Source organism: Anthonomus grandis, chromosome 13 (assembly GCF_022605725.1).
Source record: "Anthonomus grandis grandis chromosome 13, icAntGran1.3, whole genome shotgun sequence".
Classification (NCBI taxonomy): domain Eukaryota; kingdom Metazoa; phylum Arthropoda; class Insecta; order Coleoptera; family Curculionidae; genus Anthonomus; species Anthonomus grandis.
The window spans coordinates 6,835,250-6,862,415 of NC_065558.1; the positions used below are offsets into that span (position 1 = coordinate 6,835,250).

General features: G+C 33.6%; 2 protein-coding genes across 4 annotated transcripts; one reads left to right on the top strand and one right to left on the bottom strand.

Moving 5' to 3' along the window:
* Positions 1-1,952: 1,952 nt before the first annotated feature.
* LOC126743698 (pseudouridylate synthase 7 homolog) lies at positions 1,953-6,057 on the bottom strand. The gene is made up of 8 exons (XM_050450909.1): positions 5,412-6,057; positions 3,602-4,080; positions 3,351-3,551; positions 2,994-3,171; positions 2,729-2,939; positions 2,524-2,675; positions 2,265-2,470; positions 1,953-2,157 (listed from the first exon to the last, which is right to left on the bottom strand). The coding sequence occupies exons 1-8, from the start codon at positions 5,980-5,982 to the stop codon at positions 1,993-1,995; spliced, it is 2,163 nt and encodes a 720-aa protein (XP_050306866.1). The 5' UTR covers positions 5,983-6,057; the 3' UTR covers positions 1,953-1,992.
* Positions 6,058-6,366: 309 nt separating this feature from the next.
* On the top strand, positions 6,367-16,955 carry LOC126743699 (methylcrotonoyl-CoA carboxylase subunit alpha, mitochondrial). Of its 3 annotated transcripts, none has more exons than XM_050450910.1 (12): positions 6,367-6,517; positions 8,616-8,877; positions 8,937-9,123; positions 10,528-10,745; positions 10,873-11,021; positions 11,286-11,518; positions 11,582-11,765; positions 11,829-12,029; positions 12,080-12,201; positions 12,252-12,543; positions 12,599-12,798; positions 16,652-16,955. In XM_050450910.1, exons 2-12 carry the CDS (start codon positions 8,846-8,848, stop codon positions 16,940-16,942), a joined length of 2,109 nt encoding a protein of 702 aa, XP_050306867.1. In that variant the 5' UTR covers positions 6,367-6,517; positions 8,616-8,845; the 3' UTR covers positions 16,943-16,955. The 3 variants fall into 3 exon arrangements, with proteins under 3 accessions (XP_050306867.1, XP_050306868.1, XP_050306869.1); XM_050450911.1 differs by having other exon boundaries at positions 6,377-6,467; XM_050450912.1 differs by lacking the exon at positions 8,616-8,877 and having other exon boundaries at positions 6,498-6,517.
* The last annotated feature ends 10,211 nt before the right edge of the window (positions 16,956-27,166 follow it).

The window sequence follows — 27,166 nt, forward strand, 5'->3', positions numbered from 1 at the left end:
ACACTATTTTTCCAAGAAGTTGGAAAATAACTCTGTTCAATACAAGAATTTACAATATTTGTAATAAAATGATCCCACGGGCATTCGTTTTAATGCTTTGAAGTGCTTTACATATGTCATCAACTGTGCATAACTGGAAAGCAAAATCGCTAAAATTAAATTTATTATTATTATAAAAAAAATATTTTATTATCACAATTTGAAACATTTTGTATATACTGCGCAATTGCAATCGCAGCGAAGTGTTGAATAATTGTTTCTGGATTTGAAAGTTCCTCTGGTAGCTCCATATTTTGTTTTTTTCTACTATAGACACTTAAATCTTTTAGTGCGGTCCATAAATCCTTGACTGATTTCCTATTAGAAATGAAGTTAATATAAGCCCTCTTTTCAGCTCTGACCATTGAAAGTGTATAGTTACGTAATTCTTTATATCGAGACCAGTCAACAGGTGATTTTGATAGCTTATATTTCTGCAGCGCTTTATCTCTTTCTTTCATGAGGTATTTTAAATTTGGCGTCAGCCAAGGAGCCATAGGCTTTGTAACCCTTACAGTTCTTATTGGTGTATGAATATTAAATATTGTTAATAAAAATTCATTAAATAATTCTAGCTTTTTCTCTATAACCTTTTTGTATAATATATTATGCCACGGTAATGACTGTAAGTCAGAAAGAAAAGCGTTATTATCAAAGTTGTTATAGCACCTATATGTAACAAATTTTGTTTGTGCTTTTTCTATCTTTAGCCTCAATTTTGCATACACCAATCTATGGTCAGAAAACTCATTCGCCGATTGTGTACCACAAGTTAGAACAATCTGCCTATCTGAGACAAAAATAGGATCTATTAATTTACCACCATGAGCTGTAATATGTGTGGGTTCATCCAAAATCTGAAATAAGTCATATGATTCAAAGCAATGCAATACTGGATTATCCAAATTAAAAAAATCCACGTTAAAGTCCCCCAGACATATTACAGTGTCCATATTGTACAGCCAATTCGGACAAAACATTATCAAAATCTGGGATAAGCGAATGTGTATTTATATAAGGGTGGCTTATAAAAATTTGCAAAAGCTATTACTTTAGTTCCCACTTGAAGTTTAAAACATATATTCTCCAAAGAATGTGATATAGGAAAGTTGAATTTAATCGTTTCAACTAGCACCTACACCACCCCCTCTACCAAACTCCCTATTAGAGTTAAAAAATCTGTAGCCTGGTATTTCAAATACCTGTGCATCCTGGTTATTATTTAGCCAAGTCTCGGTTACAAAGATTGCATCAAAATTATTATTATCAGTGACCAAAGTTTTAAAATTATTAAATCCGGTGTTAATTGATTGTAGGTTTATGTGTGCAATCTGCATCGTTATGTGGGTAAGAAAGTAACAAGATAATCTAAAAAGAACAATATGCCCAACACCAATCCATCGCAAATCTTATAATAATGATTATTATCGATATTTCCCTTTCAAATATATAAAAACAATCAAGATACACAAATAAAATTGTAATTGATATGTAAATTTTATTACTACTTTTCTGCGAGCACTCCCCAAAGCGTAAAAAAAATATAAGTATATACAGGTAACCTAAACTCCCAGAATTACTATTTTAAATATTTAACCACCTTCTAAAAAGAAAAAAAACGTCCACCGTACTAGAATAACTGCGTACACATTAATATCAATTAAAATAGACTTATTATATTATGATATGAAAAGTTTACACAAAAATATTCATCAATATGCAAAAACAACCAATAAAAATGTATGTATATTGGTATTTAATACAACAAAAAAAAATAAAAAGATAATACAGCTAAGTGCTTGATTGGTAATTCCCAAGAATAAAAAACAAAAACAAAGTTTAGAAATGGTCTGTTAACCATATATTAAAAGGATTATTTCAACAAAGCATATAAATCCTATAATAAAAACACATTTATAAGTAATTCATTATATTATATTAGTCATATAAACTCTATTCTGGATCAACTTTTTGTTTCTTGCTGGACTCACTGTCCTCATCCTCCAATGTTCTTTTGACACCATTTTCGTCTGCTGCTTCTCCCAAAATATCTTTAAATAAGCTGTTCTTGAAATCCTCATATTTCGCTTTATCGTTCAATAAACTCCCTTCTTGAGCCTAAAACAATACAAATTTTAATCAGAGGATTTTTGGTGTATTTTAAAAAACTTCTCAAAAATCTAAATTATGTCTGAATAATGGATACCACTCTGAAGCTACATTACCTCATTAATTAAAGGTCCTTCTTCCTTTTTACCCTCCGCACTTTCCTCCAAAATAATTTTCTTTTCCACCTTTTTCTCTCCGTAATCGTTCATGGAGGCTTGATAACTCGTGCTCGTGTTGCACTTCATTACTTCCCTCAAAACCATTGTGGCATACTGGGAAGCTTTTAAAGTGAACGATACCACAATCGCTTTGTATTTACCATCTGCAAGAATAAATATTAAACACTTTTAAGTTACTGATTTAAATTATTTTTACTCTCAGCACTTTGCGGTTCGGGCTTTTTCTGTAGTGCTTCCAAGTCGGAGAGTATAAGGTTATCTGTGGGATCGTTATATAACATAATTTTCCACTCTAAATTTTCGGGTTTCTGTATGATTTTCCTGTAAGTTCCGCTTAAATTGTACGTCCTTAAATGAATGTGATTAGTTCAGGGATCAGACTTATGATAAAACCGTCTTACTTAACACTTTGTTTAGGCATTTCTAACGAAATTCCATGGCCGTTCATCACTTCTTGGTAGAACTCTTTCATATTGTCAGGATAAACAATGTCATAGCCAGGAAGGGGCAGAACTATATCGAAAATAGTGAAATTTTCCAGTTCGTCAACTTTAAGGGCTCTCACTTTTGGCTTGTCAGGTTTATCTTCGTTTGATTCGCTATTTGTCTTGTCTAGAATAAAATATGAATTTATTTACTTAAGTTTTTAAACATTAAAATACGCACCTGAATCATTAACATCGTTAATTGGAACCAAACAGTCATCGTCCTCGGAATTGTCTTCAAAAACTAAATCTCCTTGCACCGGTCTTAGTCCAAACTGTTTTATACGCTTCGACACCATTTGGTTCCAAATCAGGCTTTGGAAAGAGTGAATATATAATAATCTCATGTTTCTAGGCACCTACAAAAGGTTCAATTCATTCAGTTTGAAGAGAAAATTAATTCAATTTCAAGCTGATAAAGATCCAAGAGAGAAACAAACATCATCAACCCTCTAATTTTTGTTCAATTAGCTTCAACTTTAATAAAACAGAATTGAGGGCTTATTTTTAAAACTGCCCCTTTAAAATAAATACTCACTTCTTCCAAAGCAGTAACGTAATCATTCGCATGAACACTAGCGAGTCCATTAAGTAAATGCTTTTCCACTGAACCTTCATATTTATCACAGAGCTCCGCCGCCTTCTTGGCATCTCCACATTCGGCATATTCTTTCTTAGCCTTGTTTATTGCTTGCTGAGGATCATCTGATGGCTTGACTTTCAGAATTAAATCAATTGCCTAAAAAGTTTACATAATCATTCCTGGTTATTATTGGCTGGGACTTTTACCTCTTTCCACTCTCCTTTAAGAAGATGTTTTCCAATATTATACGTGGGTGCAGCCTTATCGTTGCCAAACCTTTGTAAGCCATAGTAATTTATGAATCCGTGCTCTTTAATGTGCTCTAAAGAGTTTTTTATTAATTCATCATCTGCCTTGACATTCCTCAAAGCGATCCTAAATCGGTTCCCCTTTAACTGACCCAGTTTCAATCCCTCAGGTTTAAACTCAAAGTTTCCCACTCTCATATTATAGATATTCCTAACCTTTTTTACCAAGTTGTGAGGATTGAATTTTTTTACGCATAGCCACTGTGAAGTTTTTGCTCTTTTGTCTTTGGTGCCTGCATACATGATTTTTTGTGGGGACACATGTAAGGCTTCTGACAATTTTAGGCAAGCATCCATGGTATCCATTCTCTCTTTAAAAAGAATAAAATGGGTAAATTCTGGGCAGTTTTCTGGCCATTCATTCCTCAAATCCACACCTAGAATAAGCCAATAAAATTGTCATTTAAATGTATAAATATTTTAAGGTATTGGGGTTATATTTGGGGTTTAAATTCTAACATCTTATTTATATAATAGGCGACAAGCTGTATATATTGATCAGTTAACTAGTAGCAGTAGCATAATTTATTATATAAAATGCTAAGACTAAGAACAAAAAAGAAATAAAACAAATACTATACACAAAATTATAAATTAATAAATAAGGACTGTCAGAATAATATGACTGCAGTAATTATGTTAGAAGCATTTAGGAATTGTAAAGACAAGTAAAAGTGCCATATTAATTTAGTGTATGCTCCAGAGTAATATGCCTTTTCTATCAACAGGCCTTCCATTATATTTTTGAATTTTCTGATGCTTAAATTTTTATAGCAGTTTCGTAAATTATTTACCCATTTTACTGATGTATTTAAAGCGTCTTAGAAAGAAGGTAGATTGATGCCAAGGGTATAAAATTAATTTCTGTCTTTGCTTGGTGGAGGAGCTTGCAAATGTAAACTGATCTCTGCTTTTATATATGAACATAAAATATTACAGTATATCTAATGAAGATACAGTTAAGAGATGATAGCCCCGAGTATGTTGTTAATACAGATCTTGAAAAGTATTCCTAATGGTTACTGTGCAATACACCTAAAATTTATATTTTAAAAACACATTACTTATTTTACAATCAAAAAAATAAATGTTTTAGACATCCAACTATGGAAATAAATAATATGTCAATTGAAAAAGTAACACACACTGGAACTTATTATATATGAAAACTTTTAATTCGATGGAACACATAATGCATGTAACTAACAAAATTATTCCAATGCTAGAACCTATATACAGAGTTCGAGACTGTTAACATTTAACAGCAAGATCTATATTTACAATTCCTTTTTCCTGTCACATTTTAAATGTCTTCTTTTTTTAGAGAATTCATTTGGTCAGTAGGTAGATTTTAATAAATATACAAAATAAGATATTAAAGGTGATATTTAAAAATGATTGGCATTCAAATACTGTGTAGCTATCCAGTATATACTACTTACACTCTATAATAGTTTACCAGAAGGCATTACACATCAACTCAGTTGAAAAATGATCAGAAAATCTTTTAAATTATTTGTTAGATAGTATATTTTTGTTAGGTCTGTATTGGAAAATCTTAAAACATTATTTATTTAAATTGTCAGGGGGAAGATGTAATTCTTTTTCTTTTCCTTTATGCATATGTATATTACTTTTATATTTTTCTTTATATATTAAAAAAATATATATATTTACTTTAACAGAGAATGCTTATATGATTACTTGCCTTTATTATTACTGTCGGACTTCTTAAACTGGAAAAAAGCCTTTTCATCTTTCTTAATAGTGGAAGAGATAATTTTTTGTCCAAAATATTCCTTTACGCATAAATGAACACTCTTCCTCTCCTGTTTATCCAAGTTCTCGGCTTCAAGTTCAACATTCTCCGTCCTCCTTTTCTCCACTAAATCCAGTAAATTCTGCCAAACTTCTTGTGGAATTTTATCCAATGGGCTCTTTACCTGTCCCTTATACAAATCTGAAGCCTTCGTAGGATTGAATTGAGCAGGAATACTTAAGTCGGTAAGTTCGGCCATTCGCCCCTGCCTATCTATTTCATTCACATGAAAATCTGAGAAGCGGGCCTTGATGATCGCCTCGTAAGCCTCCAGGGGGCTTATGTACTCGGTTATACCCACTTCTTGTTCTTGTAATTGGTCGTAATGTTGATATTCCCGTTTACTTCTCCAGTTGGACTTTTCTGCATTATGGCCCCCTCGGCCTCTTTTACGATCGTGACCTCCTCTGCCTCGCCTAGGACCACCACTTCTGCCTCTATTACGGCCGCGAAAAGGCATCTTTTGCTCTATTTTACACTAAATAATAAAATGGTTTAGTTGTGGTTTAAAGTTAGGTTAGATTAGAAATTAAGTAAGGTTAGATTTATGCTTCGTGGCCTTGTGTTTTGTAGGCAGCACAAGATACCGTGATGATGCCACATAAATTTTTCGGTTTGAAAGCTGCATTGTGTTTTGTTCATTTTCATTTTAAAAAATATTTTTTTATTTTTATATTAAAAAATTAAAACGCTTTATACCTTATTTTTACACACTGCTATTTAAAGATTTCAAATTGGTAAACATTTGACAATGCCGCGGTGCGTTATGCTGTCTGCAAGCCTTTTTGAATTTAGGTTTGACTTTTAAGTGACAATTAACAAAAAATAAATAAATAAATGTGTGTATTACAAATAAATAAACAAATATGCTAAACTCGTAAATATATTTATAAATGTATGATAAACGTCACAGTATGTCCTTATTCTAGTGCTATTCTATTCTAGGTAAAACATTACTGTGTGCTTCAATAAATATGTCTTCCTCCTTCAATACAGTGAGTAACAGACTAGTTTTATTAAAACAAATATACTAAAAGCCCCTAATAAGTAATTACAATACATAAACAAGTATATATTCATTCTATCTTTCAAGAACTCCCAAGTCTCATAACCAGAAAAAGGCTGTGAATTGTTTCACTAATCCTAAGGCTGTAAGATGATTAATATAACCCCGAGAATTAAAGTAATTGAATATTGTGATTTCCTCTGTGCCTTTTGAACCACCATCACCTTCTTAAAAGCTTTTGGATATGATCAAACAAATTCCTTCCTTGACAAAGAATTCAAAAATATTTATGATTAAAGGGGCGACACTATAATTTATCTAAACAAAGTCTAGAACTACTAGGATGAGTCTCTTTATTTACATATTTATTTAGTTATACATATAAATGCCAATTACAGATCATATTTGCACCGAGCAAGTGTCAGTACTACTTTTGTGTCAATCAGCTGTTTACCTAATAGCACTATATTGAATGTATTCAATGCATATATTGATTTAGCATAATGTGAATTAATATATCATTATTGTAGCGGCTTGTAAAAAAGAGAATTGACTCTTTTTTGACCAAATACAATGTGCTGTCCCCTAATCAGTATGGATTTCAAGGGCACGCAGAATGCCATTTTCAGATTCTTGGATAATGTGTATCTATCTATGAACTCCAAGGAGGCTGCAGCAGTGGTGTTCTGTGATCTGTCCAAGGCCTTTGATTGTGTGGATCATGGAATACTGCTGTCAAAGCTTGATTTTTACGGATTTAGGGGAGTGGCTTTGGGGTGATTGAAGTTATACGTGTCTGGCCGCACCCAGAGGGTGGTTGCATCTGGATATTCATCAAGGATAGCACATCTTAAATGTGGTCTACCTCAAGGGTCAGTGTTGGGTCCTATTTTATTTTTATTATACGTTAATGACTTAAGGTCTCTATCACTGCATGGACTAGTGGTTCAGTTTGCAGATGATACTACAATTCTGTGGCATAACAAAGATTAAAAAGTAGTCAGATCTCTCATAGTAGAGGACCTTCATAAAATTAAAGAGTGGTGCATCTGCAATCAGCTTGCATTCAATGTTGATAAGACTTTTGTTCTGGGATTTAAGTGTAATGTAGAGGGTTTTTTGTTTGATGAGCAGAGCCCACTACATGGTAGGGATTATTGTCGATTTCTCGGCCTCTTCATTGATGAGAGTTTAAGGTTTGACAACCACATTTTGAGCCTCGCTGCTAAACTTTCTTCTAGTTGTTTTGCAGTCAGGGTTGCCAGGCATGAGTTGGGGGGGTTGTTTGCTCGTTCAGTTTATTTCGCCTTAATAGACTCTCATATCCGTTATGGGTTGTCATTTTGGGGTTTGTGCTCCAAGGGACTCCTTAACATAATTTTTACTATTCAGAAAAAAGCATTAAGGTATCTGTGTGGTGTTGGTCTGAGAGTCTATTGTAAACCTCTTTTTGTAGCTGAAAGAATTTTAACAGTTTTCTCACTCTTTATATTGGAAACTGCAACACTCATACATAAGTCCGTAAGTCCACCATCCTGCACCAGTCATAATACTCGTCAAGTGGGCAACTTATCTCTTCCAATCCCCACCTCCTCACTTACGAGAAACTCTCTTATATTTATTAGTCGTAAAATATTTAATCATGTTCCTTTTTCGATTAGGACTGTTACAGACCTTAAAAAGTTTAGGAGAGAACTAAAGAAATTAATCTTACCAAAAGCTTACTACAGCATTGAAGAGTATTTTAACGATTCATTTTAATATTTAAAATTAATTATATATCTGTTGATCAGATTTATTTTATTATATTTTTTTTATTATTCTTGTATTATGTTGGTTCTCGCCTCTTCTTTTCTTCTTTTCTTCTTTTTTGGTTTTTTCTTTGATTATATAAAATATGCTTCTATGTATAATCAAAATCGATTCTGTATTCTGTTTTTGTCCTGTATCCTGTATAACCAAATAAATACTTTAAGTCTTATAAATTGTGGGATTAGGAAGCTTTTAGCACAATAAATAAAATAATACATGCACTAATAAATTTAATATTTAAGCTCCTCCTTAAATTGATTAATACAATTTTGCAGTGTCCACCTTGTATATTATAACCTCTTCCCTGCATCAGAATTGGTGCTAAATAAAAAGCAACAAAGTGGAAAACATCTTTCTTTATCACATTAAAAATACATTTCTCATTATCTTTTATTCATTTGATTGTCGTATAATTTCGTCAGTATTGTTTTGATAAGTGATTACCCTTATCTAACTGAACTATCGGTTCACTGAAACATTTTCGTGCTCCAGTATAAAATTAGTTATGTATTTTCTTAGACAAATTATATTTAAAAGGTAATAAACATGATTTTATTACTAATAGTAAGTAGAGCATTGAATTATGAAACTTTCAGGTCTGGAGAGGTTATATTTACAAATCAGTCGGCAAGATGGAAGCATACAATACGACAAATAGACAAACTCTTAATAGCCAACCGTGGGGAAATAGCTTGCAGGGTCATGAAAACGGCTAAGAAACTGGGAATTAGAACTGTAGCAGTATATAGTGAGGCCGATAAAGACTCCTTACACGTTGCCTTGGTAAGAAATCTAAGGTTAATTTTTGTTGTTGTTTATTACAGGTTCAAAGGTGAAATGAATCGATCAATACTTCATTATTTAAAGAGCCATACAATATAAAACTTAAGTATATACATTGCACAGTGAAATGAATTGTAGTTAAAGTACAATTTAGTTTCCTAATTATAGTTGAAATTAAGTCAACAAATTTTCTATATAGAAATAATAATAAATAGGAACCCTATTTAAATATTATTGTCAAGTCTACAAAATACCGAGCAAGGAAATTTTTTAATGAACAATTTAAAATAAAAATTGCAATAAAAATCACAAGTTTAGATAATAATATAATCCATGAATTTCTCAATGCTATAAGGTTTAATGTTAAGTAATATCTTAAATAAGGATTGCTTAAAAAATGGAATGTTGTAAGTATTTCTTGGCAATTTCTCAGTAGATGTTAACCTGTGTGGAGTTATATTATAGTTTAATGAGCGTGTATATAAATATAATATATTTCGATTTTTTTACAAGGAAAATAATATATGAAACATCACAACTCTGCAGCAATCTGTATAAATGCTATATTTTGAATTGTTTGAATTGCTCCCTTTTGTGTAAGAAAGATAACCGTCAACATACCAGATCCATCCCAAACTTTGCTGAAGATTGAACATTTGCAAAATATATTATTTTCAGTTTTTCTATGCTTAAATCCTTTTTAAGTATTCGTAAAGCATTACAGAGGTTAATTGTTTGTTTAGTTCTTATATATGTATGTTCCAATTCAAGTTTTGATTTATTGTGGCTTTATTTTTAACAAACCAATCATCTACTAGAGTCACTGATGTCAACTGGCACAGATCTTCTAAAGAGTCAGTTACTACTCAGATGTTAGGGTCATTTGCAAAATTTTCCAAGCTCCTATCTTCATTTTCTACTTCAAAAACAAGGTGATTTGTGTAGAAAAGAAAGAGTCGAAAGTTGGTCCTCTACATTATACCATATTATTGAAGAAATAATAAGAAAGTTCTTATAAGGAGTTTTTAGTAAAAGACAGAGCGTTACTTACCTTCGAGGTTTCTTCTACCTCGAAAACATTCTAATTTAAAGATAGTTTTGACATGGTATAACAGTATCAGGATTTTTATTATGTAGCAGTGGCATTTTTGGCGATAACTTCTTACTTCATAAAATATTGTCAAGTTTTTTTTGACATTATAGTGGAAGAGAGAAGTCCCTGAGGATCAATTTGAGGCAAAAAACGTGGTTCTGGGTCAAGGATTTGTTCCTAAATTTAAAATTTGAAAATTGAATACCTTTTTGATATGACCTTCTATGATATTTAAGGTCTAAGAAAAAACTGTATTTTACTTTCCTCTCTATATACCTACTTAATAATTGATGAAACTTTAATGTTTCTAGGCTAATGAGGCTTATCAAATAGGCCCAGCCCCAGCAGCCCAAAGCTACCTACGTGGAGACAAATTACTGGATATCGCCAAAAAATCAGGATGCCAAGCAGTGCATCCGGGCTATGGATTTTTGTCGGAAAACGTCGAATTTGCCGAACTCTGTCAGAAAGAGGATGTTATATTTATTGGACCGCCTGCGAGTGCCATAAGAGATATGGGAATTAAAAGGTAAGGCCAGAATCTTAAATATGTTTTTTTATAAATCCTTGTGTGTTGAGATCCTATTGAACAATCTCCATTGATTTTAAAATCTTGCTGCTAAGCAGTACTTATTATATTACATACAAACTTTCAGTACTTCCAAGCATATAATGTCAAAGGCTGGAGTACCAATAATCGAAGGTTATCACGGTGAAGATCAATCGAACGAAACGTTACAAAAACACGCCGAAAGAATCGGTTTTCCTATAATGATAAAAGCCGTCAGAGGGGGCGGAGGCAAAGGTACAACCATATAAATAATTAATCATAAATAATGCATGCATCTTTTAGTTTTTTTTATCTAATACTTAATTCTTAATAACGATACGCGATGTAGTGACCATCTCATGTTTACTTCTGCCATATCATATAAGATTCTCTAATGTTCATTATTTTACTTAAAATAAGGTTTGGTTGTGCCCTAAGGCGAAACACTTAATCTAAGTAATAGACGATATATTTGTGAAACTTCGACTTTGAATTTATTTTCCTTTTTTGTTACGTAAGGTATGAGAATAGCCCGATCAAAAGAAGAATTCCTCGAAGCATTAGAATCGGCCCGATCAGAATCTCAAAAATCCTTCGGCGATTCCGTGGTACTTCTCGAGAAGTTCGTGGAGGAACCGCGTCACGTCGAGGTGCAAGTGTTCGCCGATAAGCATGGAAACGCCGTGTATTTGTACGAGAGGGATTGTTCTGTACAAAGGAGACACCAGAAGATTATCGAAGAAGCTCCCGCTGTAAGATCAAATTGAAATTCATTCATACAATCTGCGAAATGTGTTAATGAATTGTTATATTAGCCAGGTCTGTCGTGGGATCTTAGAAAGCAATTGGGTACGGCGGCCGTAAAAGCGGCCAAAGCTGTAGGTTACGTTGGTGCCGGCACCGTCGAGTTTATATTCGATAGGAAAACGTCGGATTTCCACTTTATGGAAATGAACACGAGGCTACAAGTGGAACATCCAATAACTGAAATGATCACTGGTAAAACCTTTATTTATTTTATGTAGAAAGTTAGTCAATATCAAATAAAAACGTAATGTTTAGGCACTGATTTAGTGGAATGGCAAATAAAGATAGCGGCAGGTGAAGAAATCCCTTTAAAACAAGCCGATATACCTTTGAAAGGGCATTCGCTCGAAGCAAGAATTTACGCAGAGGATCCTAGGGGTGGATTCTTACCGGGCGCGGGACCCTTGCAATATTTGGCGACGCCTACGCCTGATGATGATGTTAGAGTCGAAACAGGTAAGTTTAATTATTAACTTAACCTATAAAATAATTAGCTTTTGTTGTAGGCGTTAGGCAAGGTGACAACGTTTCGGTACATTATGATCCAATGATCGCTAAATTGGCGGTTTGGGGTCAGGACAGGTCGGAAGCGCTTACGAAATTAAGGTCTAAACTGCTCGAATATCACGTGAGTTATTATTTAAATTTTAGTATAAGCCGCTCATTGTACCATTTTAGATTGCCGGTTTAGAAACAAACGTAAATTTCCTCCTAAACCTCTCCGGCCATCCAGAATTCAAATCCGGGAACGTACATACGAACTTCATAAGAGACCACCACGATTCACTGTTCAGGGACGAAACTCCTTGCGACAATAATATAATCCAGGCATCGATGGCTTTAATTCTATGGGAACAAAGTCTGGAAGGCGCACGGGTCATTGACAGATATAATCCATTTATAGTGGAAAATAACTTTAGGATCAACCATTTGAACGTTAGGGAGGTGAAGCTACTGTTAGGGGAAACCGGTTGGAACAGTGTGACTTTGTTTTTAACATGTTACTTAATTTAATTTGCTTTTAGAATTTTGTACGAAAGTGAAGTTTACAAATCCAAAGCGGGATGTTTATGAAGTAACTTGCGACAATGGAAAAACATGGAGGAGCGTCAATGCGAGACTGAAGAGCATCGACAATTTAAATTTGCTCACCTGTCGTATCAATGATCATAGCACAACCCTTAACGTATTTAAAACTGGAAGCAATTTAGTGTTGTTCGGAGATGTAAGTATACAGGGTGTCCCCTTTCAAATAGTCAATTCCATGCATATACTGTAGCATTTTTGACTATTTGAGTAAAAGTAGTTTGAGATATGACATCGATCGTCGGAAGTGCCTCGTTTCCAAAATACAGAGTGTTCAAATTTTTTAAAAAATTCGATTCGATTTTCTCACTGTATTAAAAACGCTTTAAGCTATTTAAATGAATTTTTTAGGTTTTAAATGATAGGTGGTCGGGAAACTTTTTGGGGAATTGCAAGTAATTTAATTTGTCTAGGGACGGACTTGCAGCGCATGCACGTTAAATTTTTTTGTAAACAAACAGGTACGCCATTGTTTTTTGGAAAAAAAAATTCTGAATATCTGGTTTGTTTCTACAAAAACAAAACACGGCCTTTGCATTTCTGCGGTCCGACACATCGTGTTGGTGCAAAAAAAATTAAATCCATATAGTGCATACGATCTTAATCCGAACGGTGGCAAAATAGGAGAACAGTCAATATTCCGCATCTATAGGTATTAAAATAAGGAGCGTTCAACAAGAAAACTTTGTCAGAGAGAGATGTGCGAATGCCGTGTAATAGACGAAGAGGGCAAGTGGCGAGTCGAGAGAGGTTTTGAATTGTGAACGGGCTGGAAGTATCACGTACCGCCGTCTACACTATAATAAAAGCAGGGATTGTGATCAATCATTCGGGAAAACGAAAAAAAAAACAATAACAAACTGAAGCAAATTGATAATACTTATGAGAGAGATGTTATACGCCGAACTATTTATCAATTTTATTCTAAAAACACCGCTCAAACGTTAGAAGCAATTCAAAATAAATTAAATATGGATTATCCTGATTATAAGTATAAATCTCTTGATACTTTACGTAGTGTCTTAATAGATTGTGGGTTTAAATATAAAAAACTAGATAAAAGAATGGTTATTATGGAATCTCCTTGAATTGTAGCCTGGCGGCAGGAATATTTAAGTAACAAAGGAATATCGTCAATCAAAAAGGGAAATTGTTTACCTTGATGAAACGTTGTATGACTTTGTTAAGAGTGGTTGGGTTGATAATACCAAAATGTGCACACTAAGTGGACCTTGTTCTCGCGGCAAACGCGTCATTATTTTACACGCCGGTGGTATTACCGGCTTTGTTCCCAATGCCTTATTATTATTGGCGAAAAATATTAAGAACTCCTCTGCTGACTACCATGAAGACATGACAGCCAGTCTGTTTGAGCAATTATTGCCAAATTTATCGCCACATTCTATTGTTGTGATGGATAATGCATCATATCATTCCCGGTTGCATAATAAAATTCCCAATCATTCCACAAAAAAAGAAGAAATTGCGAAATTTATGGAAATTAAAAACTTGCAGATTCCTAAAAAGGCGACAAAAAAGGTGTTATTGGAAATAATAAAAAAAGAAAATTTTAAAAAAAGAATATGTCCTTGACAAAATTTGCGAGGCAAATGGTTATACAATTTTACGTCTTCCTCCGTATTACTGCGTTTTTAATTCTATTGAAATGATTTGGGCTACCCTGAAGGACAAAATACGGAAATATAATTATTCCCCAACTGACAGTGCTTTCGTCTTAGAAACCATAAAAGCAGTTGTTGAAGAAATAAACAAAACTTATATATGGAAGAATTGTGTCCGAAGTGTTGAAAAAAAATGATGAATATGGCATTTTATCCGCTGTTGATCCTATTGTTATAACTCCAAATTTGGACTCAAGTTCAGAAAATTCTGATAGTGAATTTTAAGGCGTGTATAGTATATTTTATATTTTTAAAGAAATGCAAAAAAACCGCATTCTAAGTAAAATTAATGAAAAATTATGTAGCTGTATAATTGCATATCTGAAAACATTTAGTGTTTTATACCAAATTTTTATTAAATTGGTATGTGATGTAAATTAATTATGTCATCGCTATCTATGTTTAGGTTAAGAAGGTTTTGTGACATTTGACCAGTATTTCATCTCTTTTACATACATTTTGTAAAATGTTAATTTATTCGATACATAAATATAATTCTATTTTAATTGTGAAGGTATTGTTCATCTTACCCTCGACATGCGAACCAAATCAAATTTAACCCTGATGATAGACATCTCCCATTTTGGTTTTTTGAAAACTAAATTAGTTAAGAGTGATTGATGGTTTTATTTTTAATTTAACTTCTAACTCCATTGCAAGAAGGGACTACACTTCTTTAATACATTTTTTTTTTATGTAAGTTCTTATTTTTACCGATTTTATAAGTAATAATATTTAAAAAAATTGTACTACACATTATCATGATGAAAATTTTAAAAAAATTCTAAGTAGTATTAAAAAAACTGTAATTTCGAATTAGCGAGTCTGCGATAATTTTTAAAGTAAAAATTTACTATACCTATTAACTTGTTATAAATTAATATACAAATATTTAATGTAAATTTATTTCAATAAAAAATTTGCCGTTGCACGCCTATGTCTCATAAAGAAGATGCCGCTTGTGCCCACAGTTTTGTTTTTTTTGCTGTTCAGATTGATATCGTATGAACTATACCAGAGTTCTTTATTTTATTAGTTATTTTCTATTTCCCGAAAATTTTAGGCAGTTTTTCATGGTAATCTCCATAAAATAAATAATAATAAGAACAAAGTATATACAGGTTTTTGTTATATTTAGCGTCGGTGCATACCTACTATTGTATTTTGACGGTATGGCAGTCACTTTTTTTAGAAGATCGGATCGAAAGTCAATTTTTGCACAAGATCGAGATACCACTCCCAATTGCAAAAAATGTTGTTAGATAGAATATTAGAGATCAGAGAGAACTCGTAGAGTAAGGGCATTCTTAGATCAGAACTACAACAGGTGGATTGGTAGAGGTGGTCCAGTCCCTTGGTCAGCAAGGTCACCTGATTTGACACCTCTAGACTTTTTTGTCTAGGGCTCCATGGAACAGCTTATCTATGCAACACCTGTAACCAACAGAGAAGACCTCGTTGCTAGAGTTGTGGTGGCTGAGGACTTTTTGAGAAACGATCCAGGGGTCTTTGCTGGCGTACATTTTGGGTCAACAGGTACAGAAAATGTGTGGAAGTGCATGGCGGACCATTTGAGCATTTGGTTTGAATAGTTTAAATTATTTTTTATTGTTTAAATTGTTCTTTTCAAGTTGTTTCTTTTTTTTAATTAAATTGTTTATTGTTTACTTAAATTATTTATTTTAAAGATAATAAAATTTTCGACAAAAAATTTTTTTAAAGGATCCTCGTATGAATTTGATTTTTTTGTACGAAAGCGATGCGTAGGAGCGCAAAAATGCAAGGGATTGGAAAAACGGTGGCGTATCTTTTTTTTATGAAAAAATTATGTGCTGCAACTCCGTTCCTGGACAGGTCGAATGCCTTGCAATTCCTCAAAAAGTTGCCTCACCACCTATCATGTTTTTTTATCAAAAATTTCATTCAAATCGTCTTTAGTACAGAGGAAAAAAATCAATTTTGGAATCGGCGCTTTTCCGACCATCGGTGTCCTATCTTAAACTACTTCTTTATCACTCCTGTATATACTATAGCATTTTGGACCATTTAAATGGGGACACCCTATATATCATCAATTAAGGTTTATTAGAAATGTACACTCATCTTCAGTTCCCAATCATAAAATCACGTTCTACATATCCTTCCAATCATCGGATTCCGTTTCACTCACTCCTATCATCAAATCCCAGTACAGAATGTCCCATTTTCGTAATGCGTGCATGGAATGCCACTTTTTCATCAAACTTTTAATGCTTAAGGACACATTATACTGTTTACCATCTACTACAAGACTTTTCCAAATTTCTTTAGGGCGGTAAGCAACAATTCTCCATTCCCTCGCCCTCCTACACTCTGGCAGAAGATTCCGAATCTCTTGGTGGGAGTAATAAAGCGGTAGCACCGATGCCCGGAGTATTAGAAAAGGTTTTGGTCAATATCGGGGATGAAGTGAAAAGGGGAGATTCTCTGTTCGTGTTGATCGCCATGAAGATGGAGCACGTGGTCAAGGCGGCCAAAGATGCCAAAATTGTCGGAATTCACTTTAAGGCCGGCGAGAGTGTTATGAAAGATGTCGCTATTGTCGAGTTTGAGAGTAAATAGTTTCGTTTAAGTACGTTTGTTGTATCCTTTTGGCCACCTTGTTTTCCCACCAAAGTACATCCATAAACCTTTGTTTCCTCATTGTTCTACTACTGTCTGGATCTTCTGGAAATTGGGTTTTAAATTTCTTTTACCAGTTATTCCATCTTGGCAAAATTAAATATTTTTCAACGCAAATCAAGGTAAAAAGACTTTGGTGAAATAATATTATATATAAATCGAGATTAGCCCCATGTCACGCTAAAAGAAACAGACGAGTATGATCCCCCGAGCAACAATCACAATAAAACCTCGAAAAGGGGCAAAAGAAAAAACGGGAATTTACGGGAGAACGAGTGGCAGTCATTTCTAAATTGCATTTCCGGAGTTAAAACGTAAAATAGGCTGAACTTTGAAAACTTAATAAATAGCCGCCGCCCGACTGCAATCCGACGGATAATTTATTATACGTTTCGTTAGTTCTTTCGAAATGCTAAGCCATTTTACGCGAAAGGTGAATTTATATTTTTAAATGTCCACGATATTTTGTATATGTGTTACGGCTAGAACCCGAAATTGGATAAATCTAGTTGTATCAGGTTAGATTGCGTATTATCCAATTTAGCTGGGTAAAACGCGAATAAGTTTAATGACTTTGTGTCTTATCCGGATAATTCTAGATCTATCCAGTGATTGGATAAGACGGTACAATTGTAGGTACAAAAACACTAAAAACACACTGTGCTTTAATTTTGACATAAAAAATTTGAATTTTTAACAAAAAAGGTTAAAAATATGAATGTTTAATCAAAATAATTATAAAATTACTTATTTGAGCAAGATAAGCTCGAATGACATTTTGAGTTACATAGTACTCCTTCGGATTTACACCGACGTTTCAGTTTTATGCATTTTGCTTTACAATCCCTGACCACGGAACATAAACTGGCTGGTAGCAATCTGGCGTAAAGATTTCTTTTGTAATGAAATATTATCAATGTCGAGGTGTTGGTTCTCACATAATGTGAACTGGTTTCTCGAAAACATTTCTTCGATTGTTCCACTCTCGTTACCTAAAAATAGTCTTATTTGGAAAATCAGAATACCTATGTATATGTAAGTTATTGAAAATGCCTTATTTGCGCCAAGATGAACTAGCCGGCAAAAACTCTTAACGAATCGTACCGAACAGTACTATATTAACTAATTTTTTTTCTGGTTGACGCATTTAGCTAAAATTTAGTATTTGGGATTTACTAGAGGTGCAAATTAAAAAACTTGATAGGATATTGACATTTATTAAACATGATGACAAGTGTATCATAATGTCTTTCTAATCATTATACTTAAAAGAATTTAAAGATAAAAATTTAAAAGAGACGGGAAAAATTTGAATAGGTAGAGTACCTCGATGACAGATTTAGTAAAGAATCTGTCAAATTTGCATTTAGGGATTTTAGTAAAAAGATTTGTCATAAATTAATAAGTTACAGCTTATTCAAACGATACATGCATTTCCATTTGCTTCCACTACTGACATTAAAATATTTCTAAATTCACCTCTTGCTCTATTAACATCGTGAATTTTTAATCGGACAGTATCCCCTATATTACATGGAGGGAATATAACATTCAATATTTGCTCCATTTTCTTAGGTTGCTTTTAGCTTCATCTCTAATTAAAAGAACCTGTTATTTTCTGTAACAAAATTCACAAATTCCGTTAACCAATGAACTCTTTCGATGCTCTCTATAACCTGTTTAAATAAACCATTATAGTATGAAACGTAATCATGCACTTAACATCCAAAAATTTTAATTACAAGTAGTTTTTTATCCATTTTATAAAGAATCGTATAAAAAGTAAATGAATAGTTTCATACCGAAACGTACACATTCCCAGACAACGCAGTAAGCTTGGCTCTAAGTACGTATTAAAAGAATACTACAACTTCGTTTTTTTTTCTAAATTCCTCAAAAACGAAAGCTTTTAAATTGCATATAACAAGAAAGTTTAAGAAGAATTAAGCTATCAAAATATGAAAACAGAAAGTTTTTAGTGAAAACGGTTTAGAAATTATTATTTTTTTCATCCGCTAGAAAACAACCTTTGCAAATGAAGATTACAATAAAATCGGTCAAGCATTTTTGGCGCAATCGTAGCACAGACATAGATACATAGAGGCATACATAGAAAACCAAAAAAAATGTTACAATTTTAATAGCCTCTCTCACTGGTAGGCTGGAAAAGAAGAATATTTTAGGCTAAAATATTTGATTCAACTCGACTTGAAAATAAATTTAAATTTCCCAAACAAATTCTGATAATTAAACAAATATAGTTAATATTATTTATTCTAATATTAACGTTTTACCTCTTGAGGTATCGAGGAAGACTTAAGTCCAACTTTAATTTAAGATCCGAACATTGCCTTATACGGTGAAAGTTTAATTTCTTTATGATATGCCTGATCTTTCATTATTTGAACGAATCTTAGTCCTTTTGACCAGTTAGTAGTTTTTTGGTCCCTTATCCAAGTCACAAGCATATTTTGGACGTCCTGGTTCGCTCGCTCCACACTTCTTTGAGATTTACTGTATCTAGGATTACCATGAACAATTTTCAGCCCGTCCCACATTAAGCACAACTCCCCGATTAGCAAATTCCCGACCGAATTAAAGAAAATAACATTTAGGGTGACTGAATTTACTTACTATAGTAAAAGACCTCGCCTTTATACATCTTATACGAAATATAGTAAGAAAACAAAGTGACTAAAATCAAAATGACTTATACTTTTTTGTATGGTGGCAACATCGCAAAGTTGAAACTATATTAGATATATAGAACAATTATTAATTACCCACATAGAAATAACTCAACTTACCGTTATCTGACTGTAAAATGGACGGTGCTACGAATATACAAAAAAGATCTAGTAAATTTTTTACAACTTTTTCAGCCGTCTTTGACTGTAAAGGCTTAATTTAGACAAATTTTGTCAAGTTGTCTTAGTAGACCATAATAAACTTATACCCTTTGACTGCATGTCGATCAAGTCAACTTGGCATCTACTATTTATTTGTGAAAATACATTGGACTTGACAACAAGACCCTTTTTTAATAGATTTCTGTTTCTTTTGACAAGCCACACACAGACTGAGGTATATCATGATTATTTCGTTATATATGTACGGTATATTTTTATACTTTTTATTTTCTTCTTTTAACATACAACATTTCAAGTCTTTAAACTCTACCAATTACACAAACGTCAAACCTTATCAATCGTCGAGTTACATTTCGCTTCCTTCGCCACTCTTAAAACTATGCTGCATAGAATTCATACAAGATGTATTTAAGTCTTTATGTCATATCAATTCATCTCATTAAATCGCGTCTTGCAAACATCTTTTACGTCACTCATTTTCTTGCGGAACTACCTATCTGGAACTGCCTATTTAGGCTGTTCCAGCAATCGGATAAATCCAGAATACAACGATATTTCGGACTTATCCACTTTGTTTGGATAGTTTGGGTTTTATCCGGGTAATTCTAGTATGATCCAATATTCGTGTTTTAGCCGTAACATATGCATTTAATGTAATTAAACTCATACACCTATTTCCAGAGATAAAGTCTCAAAGATATTGATGATCCAGGCTCTAACCCAGTTTTAGAATTTAATTGCTTGGGATGTGTCGTAAACGTGCACTATGTACATGTTATTATGACCCATAAAAAATTAAGGGTAGAATCATAATTAAGGGATGCTGGAAAGTTTAAATTTACGACGCTTATTTTGTACATAATTTAATAGATTAGTATTTATACTCTAATTGAGTATTTGTTTCCGTTGATTTAATAATGAATATCCACCAATTTCTTTACTGTGTTATTTTTTTAGAAATAATAATGATAATAAGCAATATTATTTATTTCTCTGTACAGTCATTTATTAGTATATAGTAAATGTAGTAATGAATACTGGTTGAGAAAAAAACGGATTCCCTCATTAAACCTTCCTCCAAATCAACAAAATTCAATTAAATTGATCCGGAATCTATCTCCCGATCCTTAATCCTATCACACTTTATCCTAATGGAAACTTCTAAGCAAAATGTATACAGGGTGTTTCAGAACTATGGGATCAAACTTATGGGGGTTGTTCAGTGCAACAGAAAAATCCGTTTGAGTATAGTGTACCTAATAGACTGAGATAATATACCTAAATAGGATCTGCTGCATTTATTTTTACCTTTTGTATATCATACCATAAGAACAATTATTTAAAATCAACGCTTATCAATGTTAATTCTCAATGTCATGTTTAAAAATTTTATAGCTTACAAGTTTTAAACATTTATTGCTAATGGAAATCTTCACCAAGAATCGGCGGATATGCATTTGGCATACGGAGCAACAAACTTCAATGCACGAGCAGCATCGCGGTTGTATCATGAACGTTATCCCGAACGACAGCATCGTGGATACAAAAAGTTTATTGCGGTTCATCGGCGGCTCGCTGAGACAGGCATGTTTAAGACCAAGATGCATGATACTGGTGTTGCTCGAACCGTAAGAACGGTCGAATTTGAAGAAGAGGTGCTTCAGCGATTTGCCGATGAACCATCAAATAGCGCACGTGACATCGCTAAGAATATGAATACGAGTAACGCTTCTGTCTGGCGGGTACTACACGAGCAACAACTCCATTCTTACCACTTCCAGAAAGTTCAAGGTATGACTGCAGCCGATTATCATCCTAGAGTTCAATTTTGGCTTCTGGATCACACCATTGCACAACCAAATTTTTTACAATATGTTTTGTGGACCGATGAAGCCTCTTTCACAAGAGACAAACAGTTTGGGACGAAGAAAATCCTTATGCAATTTTTCCAAGAAAACATCAGAATCGTTGTCAACGTATCAATCAATCAATCAATCAATGCTTTATTGTCAAGAAATTGTTATAATTTGTAGACAAAGCTGTAAAACAAAACAAAAAAGACACAAAAATACAAACAAAACACAATTAAAAAAAAGAGAAATAAAACAAAATTTAAAAAAAAAATAAATAAATAGAATAGATTATTTACAATATATACAGATTAATACAATTTAAAAATTGTAAGTAGTCAAAAATATTATTATAAAATATACAATTTAATGTATACAATGTCAAAAAAAAAGATCATTAAAAAATCTCTTTACGTTAAAAAAAAAAATGTAAAAAATGTTTAAAAAAGTAAAAAATTATAAAAAATCCTAAAATAGCTACAAAAAGCAGAATACCTAAACATGTACAGATAGTAAAAATACATAATCAGCTAGTGCGAAATTTCAAATCAATGATTACAAAAAAAAAATCGTTAACTGTGTAAAAAGCTCTCTCCAGTAAGAATGCTTTTAATGCTTTACGAAATGCAAAAAAAGATGTGATGGATTTAATTTCTAATGGCAGATGATTGTGCATTTTTTTTTGCATTATATAATATGGAACTTTTGACCAACTCTGAATGTGGGGTAGGCAGGTATAGATCATGTTCCGTGTTTCTAAGTAGATAACTCTGGGAAGGCCTATCAGATGCTGAACCGCGTTTGCGTATTAGACAAAGGGACTCAAATATGAATAAAGATGAAAAAGTTAATATTTGAAATTTTTTGAAGAAATGCTGGCAATGACTTCTGTATTTAAGTCTTAGTGTCTAACGTAAAGCTCTCTTTTGTAGTCTAAAAATACGGTCAAATTGAGTTGCACTACATGTACCCCAGAATGGAAGGGCGTATCGAAGGTGCGATTCAAAAAGGGCAAAATAAACTGTTCTAGAAGTAGACAGGCTAAGCTCCTTAGAAATTGATCTTAACGCAAAACAAGCGGAACTTAATTTTCTTGATAAAAAGTCAATGTGTGTGCCCCATTTTAACGAGTTGTCAACAGTTAGCCCTAAAAACTTTACAGAATCAACTTCGTCAATTGTTGCATTACCAAATACAAAGATTGCAAGGTATTTTTATAGGACAACATTTTAGTTTTGGAAATGTATGATAGTAGTTAAATCACTTGATACGGTTCTATGAAGTGTAGAAATATCCGGATTACTCCAGGTAAAACTAGTATCATCAGAAAATAGACAGACTTTACCGTTAATATTTAGATTAGCAATGTCATTGATGAAGATAAGAAACAAAATAGGGCCAAGTACGGAACCTTGAGGCACTCCACTTTGTATTGGCTTGCAAGAAGACATAATCGAATCAATTCTCACAGCTTGACTTCTGTTACTGAGATACGACTTAAACCATTCAAAAGGCGCTCCTCTGAACCCGTAATATTGCAACTTTTTTAATAAGATGTCATGATTAACACAATCAAAGGCTTTAGAAAAATCACAGAAAATTGTTGCTGTAGGGTGTTGGTTGTTTAAGCTAGAGTATACATTATTAAAAAGAGAAAACATAGCATCATTTGTGCATTTGTTATTTAAAAATCCAAATTAATGGGAAGTATTTTATATTTTAGCAAAAATGATTGAAGTCTTTTTTGAAAGTGTGGGAAGAAGAGCGATAGGGCGATAGTTGGAAGACTGATCTTTGTCTCCTCCTTTATGTAGTGGAATTATTATCGCCAACTTAAGGCAGTTAGGAAAAACACCTTTTTGAAAAGACTGATTAATTAGAGTAATAAGATGACATAATGTACATTCGGGCAGATTTGAAAACATTTTGAGAGTAAGTCCATCAATTCCAGAAGAGCCTTTGTTTTTGATTTCCCTAATTGAACTGCAAAGCTCTGGTAACACTACGGGCGTAAAGAAGAAGCTGTGGAAATTCTCATTTGCAATGGGAAGATATGAAAGTGGATCATGGGAAGGAGTTATGGTACTCATTAAATTATTTGCCACATTTACAAAATAATCATTAAGGTTCTCAGATGAAGTGGAGATAGTATTCGACAAAGAAGGCTTATTTCTCAAATCATTAACAATCGACCATGTTTCCTTAGCCACATTTTTAGATTTAGCCCGTCTCCTATTATAGTAAATATCCTTGGCGGCTTTTAAAGTTCTCTGATAAATCTTTTTGTAAAGTCTTACGTACTCATGAAAAAAAGCGCTGTCTGAAAATTTCTTAAGATGAGATAATAAGCGCATGTTCTTAGCAGATGTACGCAAGCCTTGGGTAGACCAGGGGTTATGTTGCTTCTTTTTAAGAGGTCTCAAAGGAAAGGACTTATGAGAAAGACTAGATAGCGTTTTTACAAATATAGAGAATTCTGAATCAACGTCGTCAGAGAGAATATTCCAGTCAGTTGATTGACAAAGGTGCCTAAAATGTAAAAAAAATTTATCCGAGAAAATACGGCCTAATTTGCGTGGAACATTTTTACTTTTAGATTTAGTTATGGAAAACTTTGTTAACATTGCTTCATGGTCTGAGAAACCTGATGGGCAGGCATTGTCGATGATTATTTAATTGGGCCATACCTTCTACCGGAACGGTTAACAGGACCTATTTATCTGCGTTTCTTGGAGGAAGTTCTCTCAGAACTCCTTGAAAATGATCCACTAAACGTTAGACAGCAAATGTGGTTTCAGTATGATGGAGCGCCGGCTCACTTTGCTGTACAAGTACGCGAGTATTTGGCTCAGCGGTTTGAGCACCGTTGGATTGCCAGAGGTGGAACAGTTTCTTGGCCTCCTAGGTCACCCGATTTAACGTCGCTCGATTTTTTCTTGTGGGGCCATGTAAAGTCGTTAGTCTACGAAACTCCAGTAGAATCAGAGCTAGACTTAATTGGACGAATAACAGCAGCATTTGAAATCATTCAAAACGAGGATCAAATTTTTAGTGTAGTCCGCCAAAATCATGTGCGGCGTTTAAATCGGTGTATTGAGGTTAGAGGAAGACTTTTGAACAATTGTGATGGTATCAGATACAAAAGGTAAAAATAAATGCATCATATCCTATTTAGGTTATGAATATTTTTTCTAAATTTAAACGCGTCTTAAAGCCGTAGTGGCGTAGTTACACATTTCCGGACATGGGTTCCTATACTCAAATGGATTCTACTGTTGCACTGAACAACCCCTAGAAGTTTGATCCCATAGTTCTGATAAACTGAGCAATGACACGTCACTTCCGTCTCGAACCAAGCTTCCGCTCGGAGGAGTGATGGAACTTTTGGAGGTCTGCCTACGTAATTCCTATTTTCAAGTGAAAGATAGGTTTAACGCTCAGGATGAGGGTCTGCCTATGGGATCATCGCTGTCTCCGGTGGTAGCCAACTTATATATGAAATGGTTTGAGGAACAGGCAATCAGCACCTCACGACAAAAGCCAAAGATGTGGCTGCGATACGCCCTGATGATACATTTATCATCTGGGATAAAGGGGAAGACAAACTTTAGGACTTCTTACACCACCTGAACAACATGGTGCCAAGTATATTAGAAATTCTGCTGCTTCTTAGATGTTCTTGTCAGGAATAATACAAATGGCATTATAAGAACGTCTGTCTATCGAAAACTCACACATACTGGACAATACCTACACTTTCATTTCAATCCCTCTGGTTCAACTAAAGTTGGAATCATCAGGTCTCTCTACAACCGAGCTGTAACCATCTGCAATAACGACACAGACTTCAAGGCGGAAGTAGCACTTCTTACTAAAGATCTGCAGCAGAATTCAAAAAACTTATGCAGAAAACTATCCAGAGGTCGATGGCGAAGAAAACCAGAACCAAGCAAGAGGATGAATCAACTGGGCTTCTCGCAATCCCCTATATAAAAGGTACATCATACGATTAATTAAAAATATATACTTCAACCAAACGGCAGTAGTATGTGTTGAGGAAATCAAGATTCAAAAGAGAGTTCGCCAAACTGTTTTCTCACCTTAAACAGAAAACACATAGAAAGGGTACAAAAATATAAATATCTCGGTGCAGTCCAGACGAAAAAATTAATATCAGAACCGAAATGGCTCGAAAGGAATTTGTCAAATACTCCTCAATGTTAGCAAGACATATGTGGTCTGTGTTGTTCTATAAAGTGGAAACTTGGACCTTGAAAGTTCAAACGACCAAAAAACTTGAGGCGTTTAAGATTTTATAGAGACAGAAGACCCTATAGACGCATTCTGAAAATACCTTGGACTGACAGAATCAGCAACGACGAAGTATGAAGACGCATCGGACACAAAAGAAAGCTGCTGACACTCATAAAATAAGAAAAACGTCGTATATAGGATAAATCTTGCGCAGATCTACAGGTTAGAGTAGAGGGTAAGAAAGGTATCGGCACAAAGAAAAAATCATGGCAAGGGAATGGACAAGTCCCAGCGTGGAAGAACTGTTTATATGCAAGAAACAGAGACGCATTTACAAACGTGGTCGCCTACCTTCAATAAGAAGACGGCATAAAAAGAAGATAAATATTTTCCTCTCTAGGTCGACCGGTTATTTTATAGGGAAATTGGTACTAACTATAGTAATTGATGTTAGACTTAGAGTTATGCCGTTTAAATAAGACTTACTTATGGGCTCTAATAGGTCAAAGAATCTTCGGTTCTCTGTAAAAGTTGGTCTCCCCAGTCATATCCGATAGCTTGGAAGTAAGATACAAGTCTAATGTTCGACTAGGGTGAACAAAACAATTTGAAAATATTAAGCTGAGACAAGCGCCGACTTACTAAAAATTATACAATACATGTTCTCAAACAATATTCGCAAGCCAATATTAGGAATCTTAGTAATTAATGGCTCTAAACAAATAATTAAATAACAAATTCATACGAAAAACCTGTAGTTAATCAATTAGCTTTAGCTTACGAACATAATCTTAACTTAAACCCCAACAAGACAAAGTTATTGTGTTTTGGTAGTAAAACCAAAAAAGACATGGTAAAAAAGTCGTTAAATCTACACATTGGCGCCACAAGTTTATCATTTGTATCTTGTGCAAAAAATTTGGGCTTAATAGTGGATGAGGATCTAAGATTTCATGAACATATACGGAAGATTATTAAAAAGGGATTTTATGCTCTTAAATTAATTTATAACAACCGACAACTGTTAAACTTTCCATTAAAAAAGATGTTGTGTGATAGCCTTGTTTTATCGCATTTTAATTATTGTGACTTTCTGTACGGGCCTTGTCTAACTGCGGAGGATAAATATAAAATTCAAAAAGTACAAAATGCATGCTGTAGGGTTTTGTATGGAATACGTAAATGTGACC

Coding starts and splice junctions, on each gene's coding strand:
- LOC126743698 (XM_050450909.1), bottom strand. CDS start 5,982: ATGCCTTTTCGCGGCCGTAATAGAGGCAGAAGTGGTGGTCCTAGGCGA. Junction 3,552..3,601: donor TTAAAGGAGAGTGGAAAGAG/GTAAAAGTCCCA, acceptor TAAACTTTTTAG/GCAATTGATTTAATTCTGAA. Junction 3,172..3,350: donor ACGTTACTGCTTTGGAAGAA/GTGAGTATTTAT, acceptor AACCTTTTGTAG/GTGCCTAGAAACATGAGATT.
- LOC126743699 (XM_050450910.1), top strand. CDS start 8,846: ATGTATTTTCTTAGACAAATTATATTTAAAAG. Junction 8,878..8,936: donor AGACAAATTATATTTAAAAG/GTAATAAACATG, acceptor TGAAACTTTCAG/GTCTGGAGAGGTTATATTTA. Junction 11,766..11,828: donor AATAACTGAAATGATCACTG/GTAAAACCTTTA, acceptor CGTAATGTTTAG/GCACTGATTTAGTGGAATGG.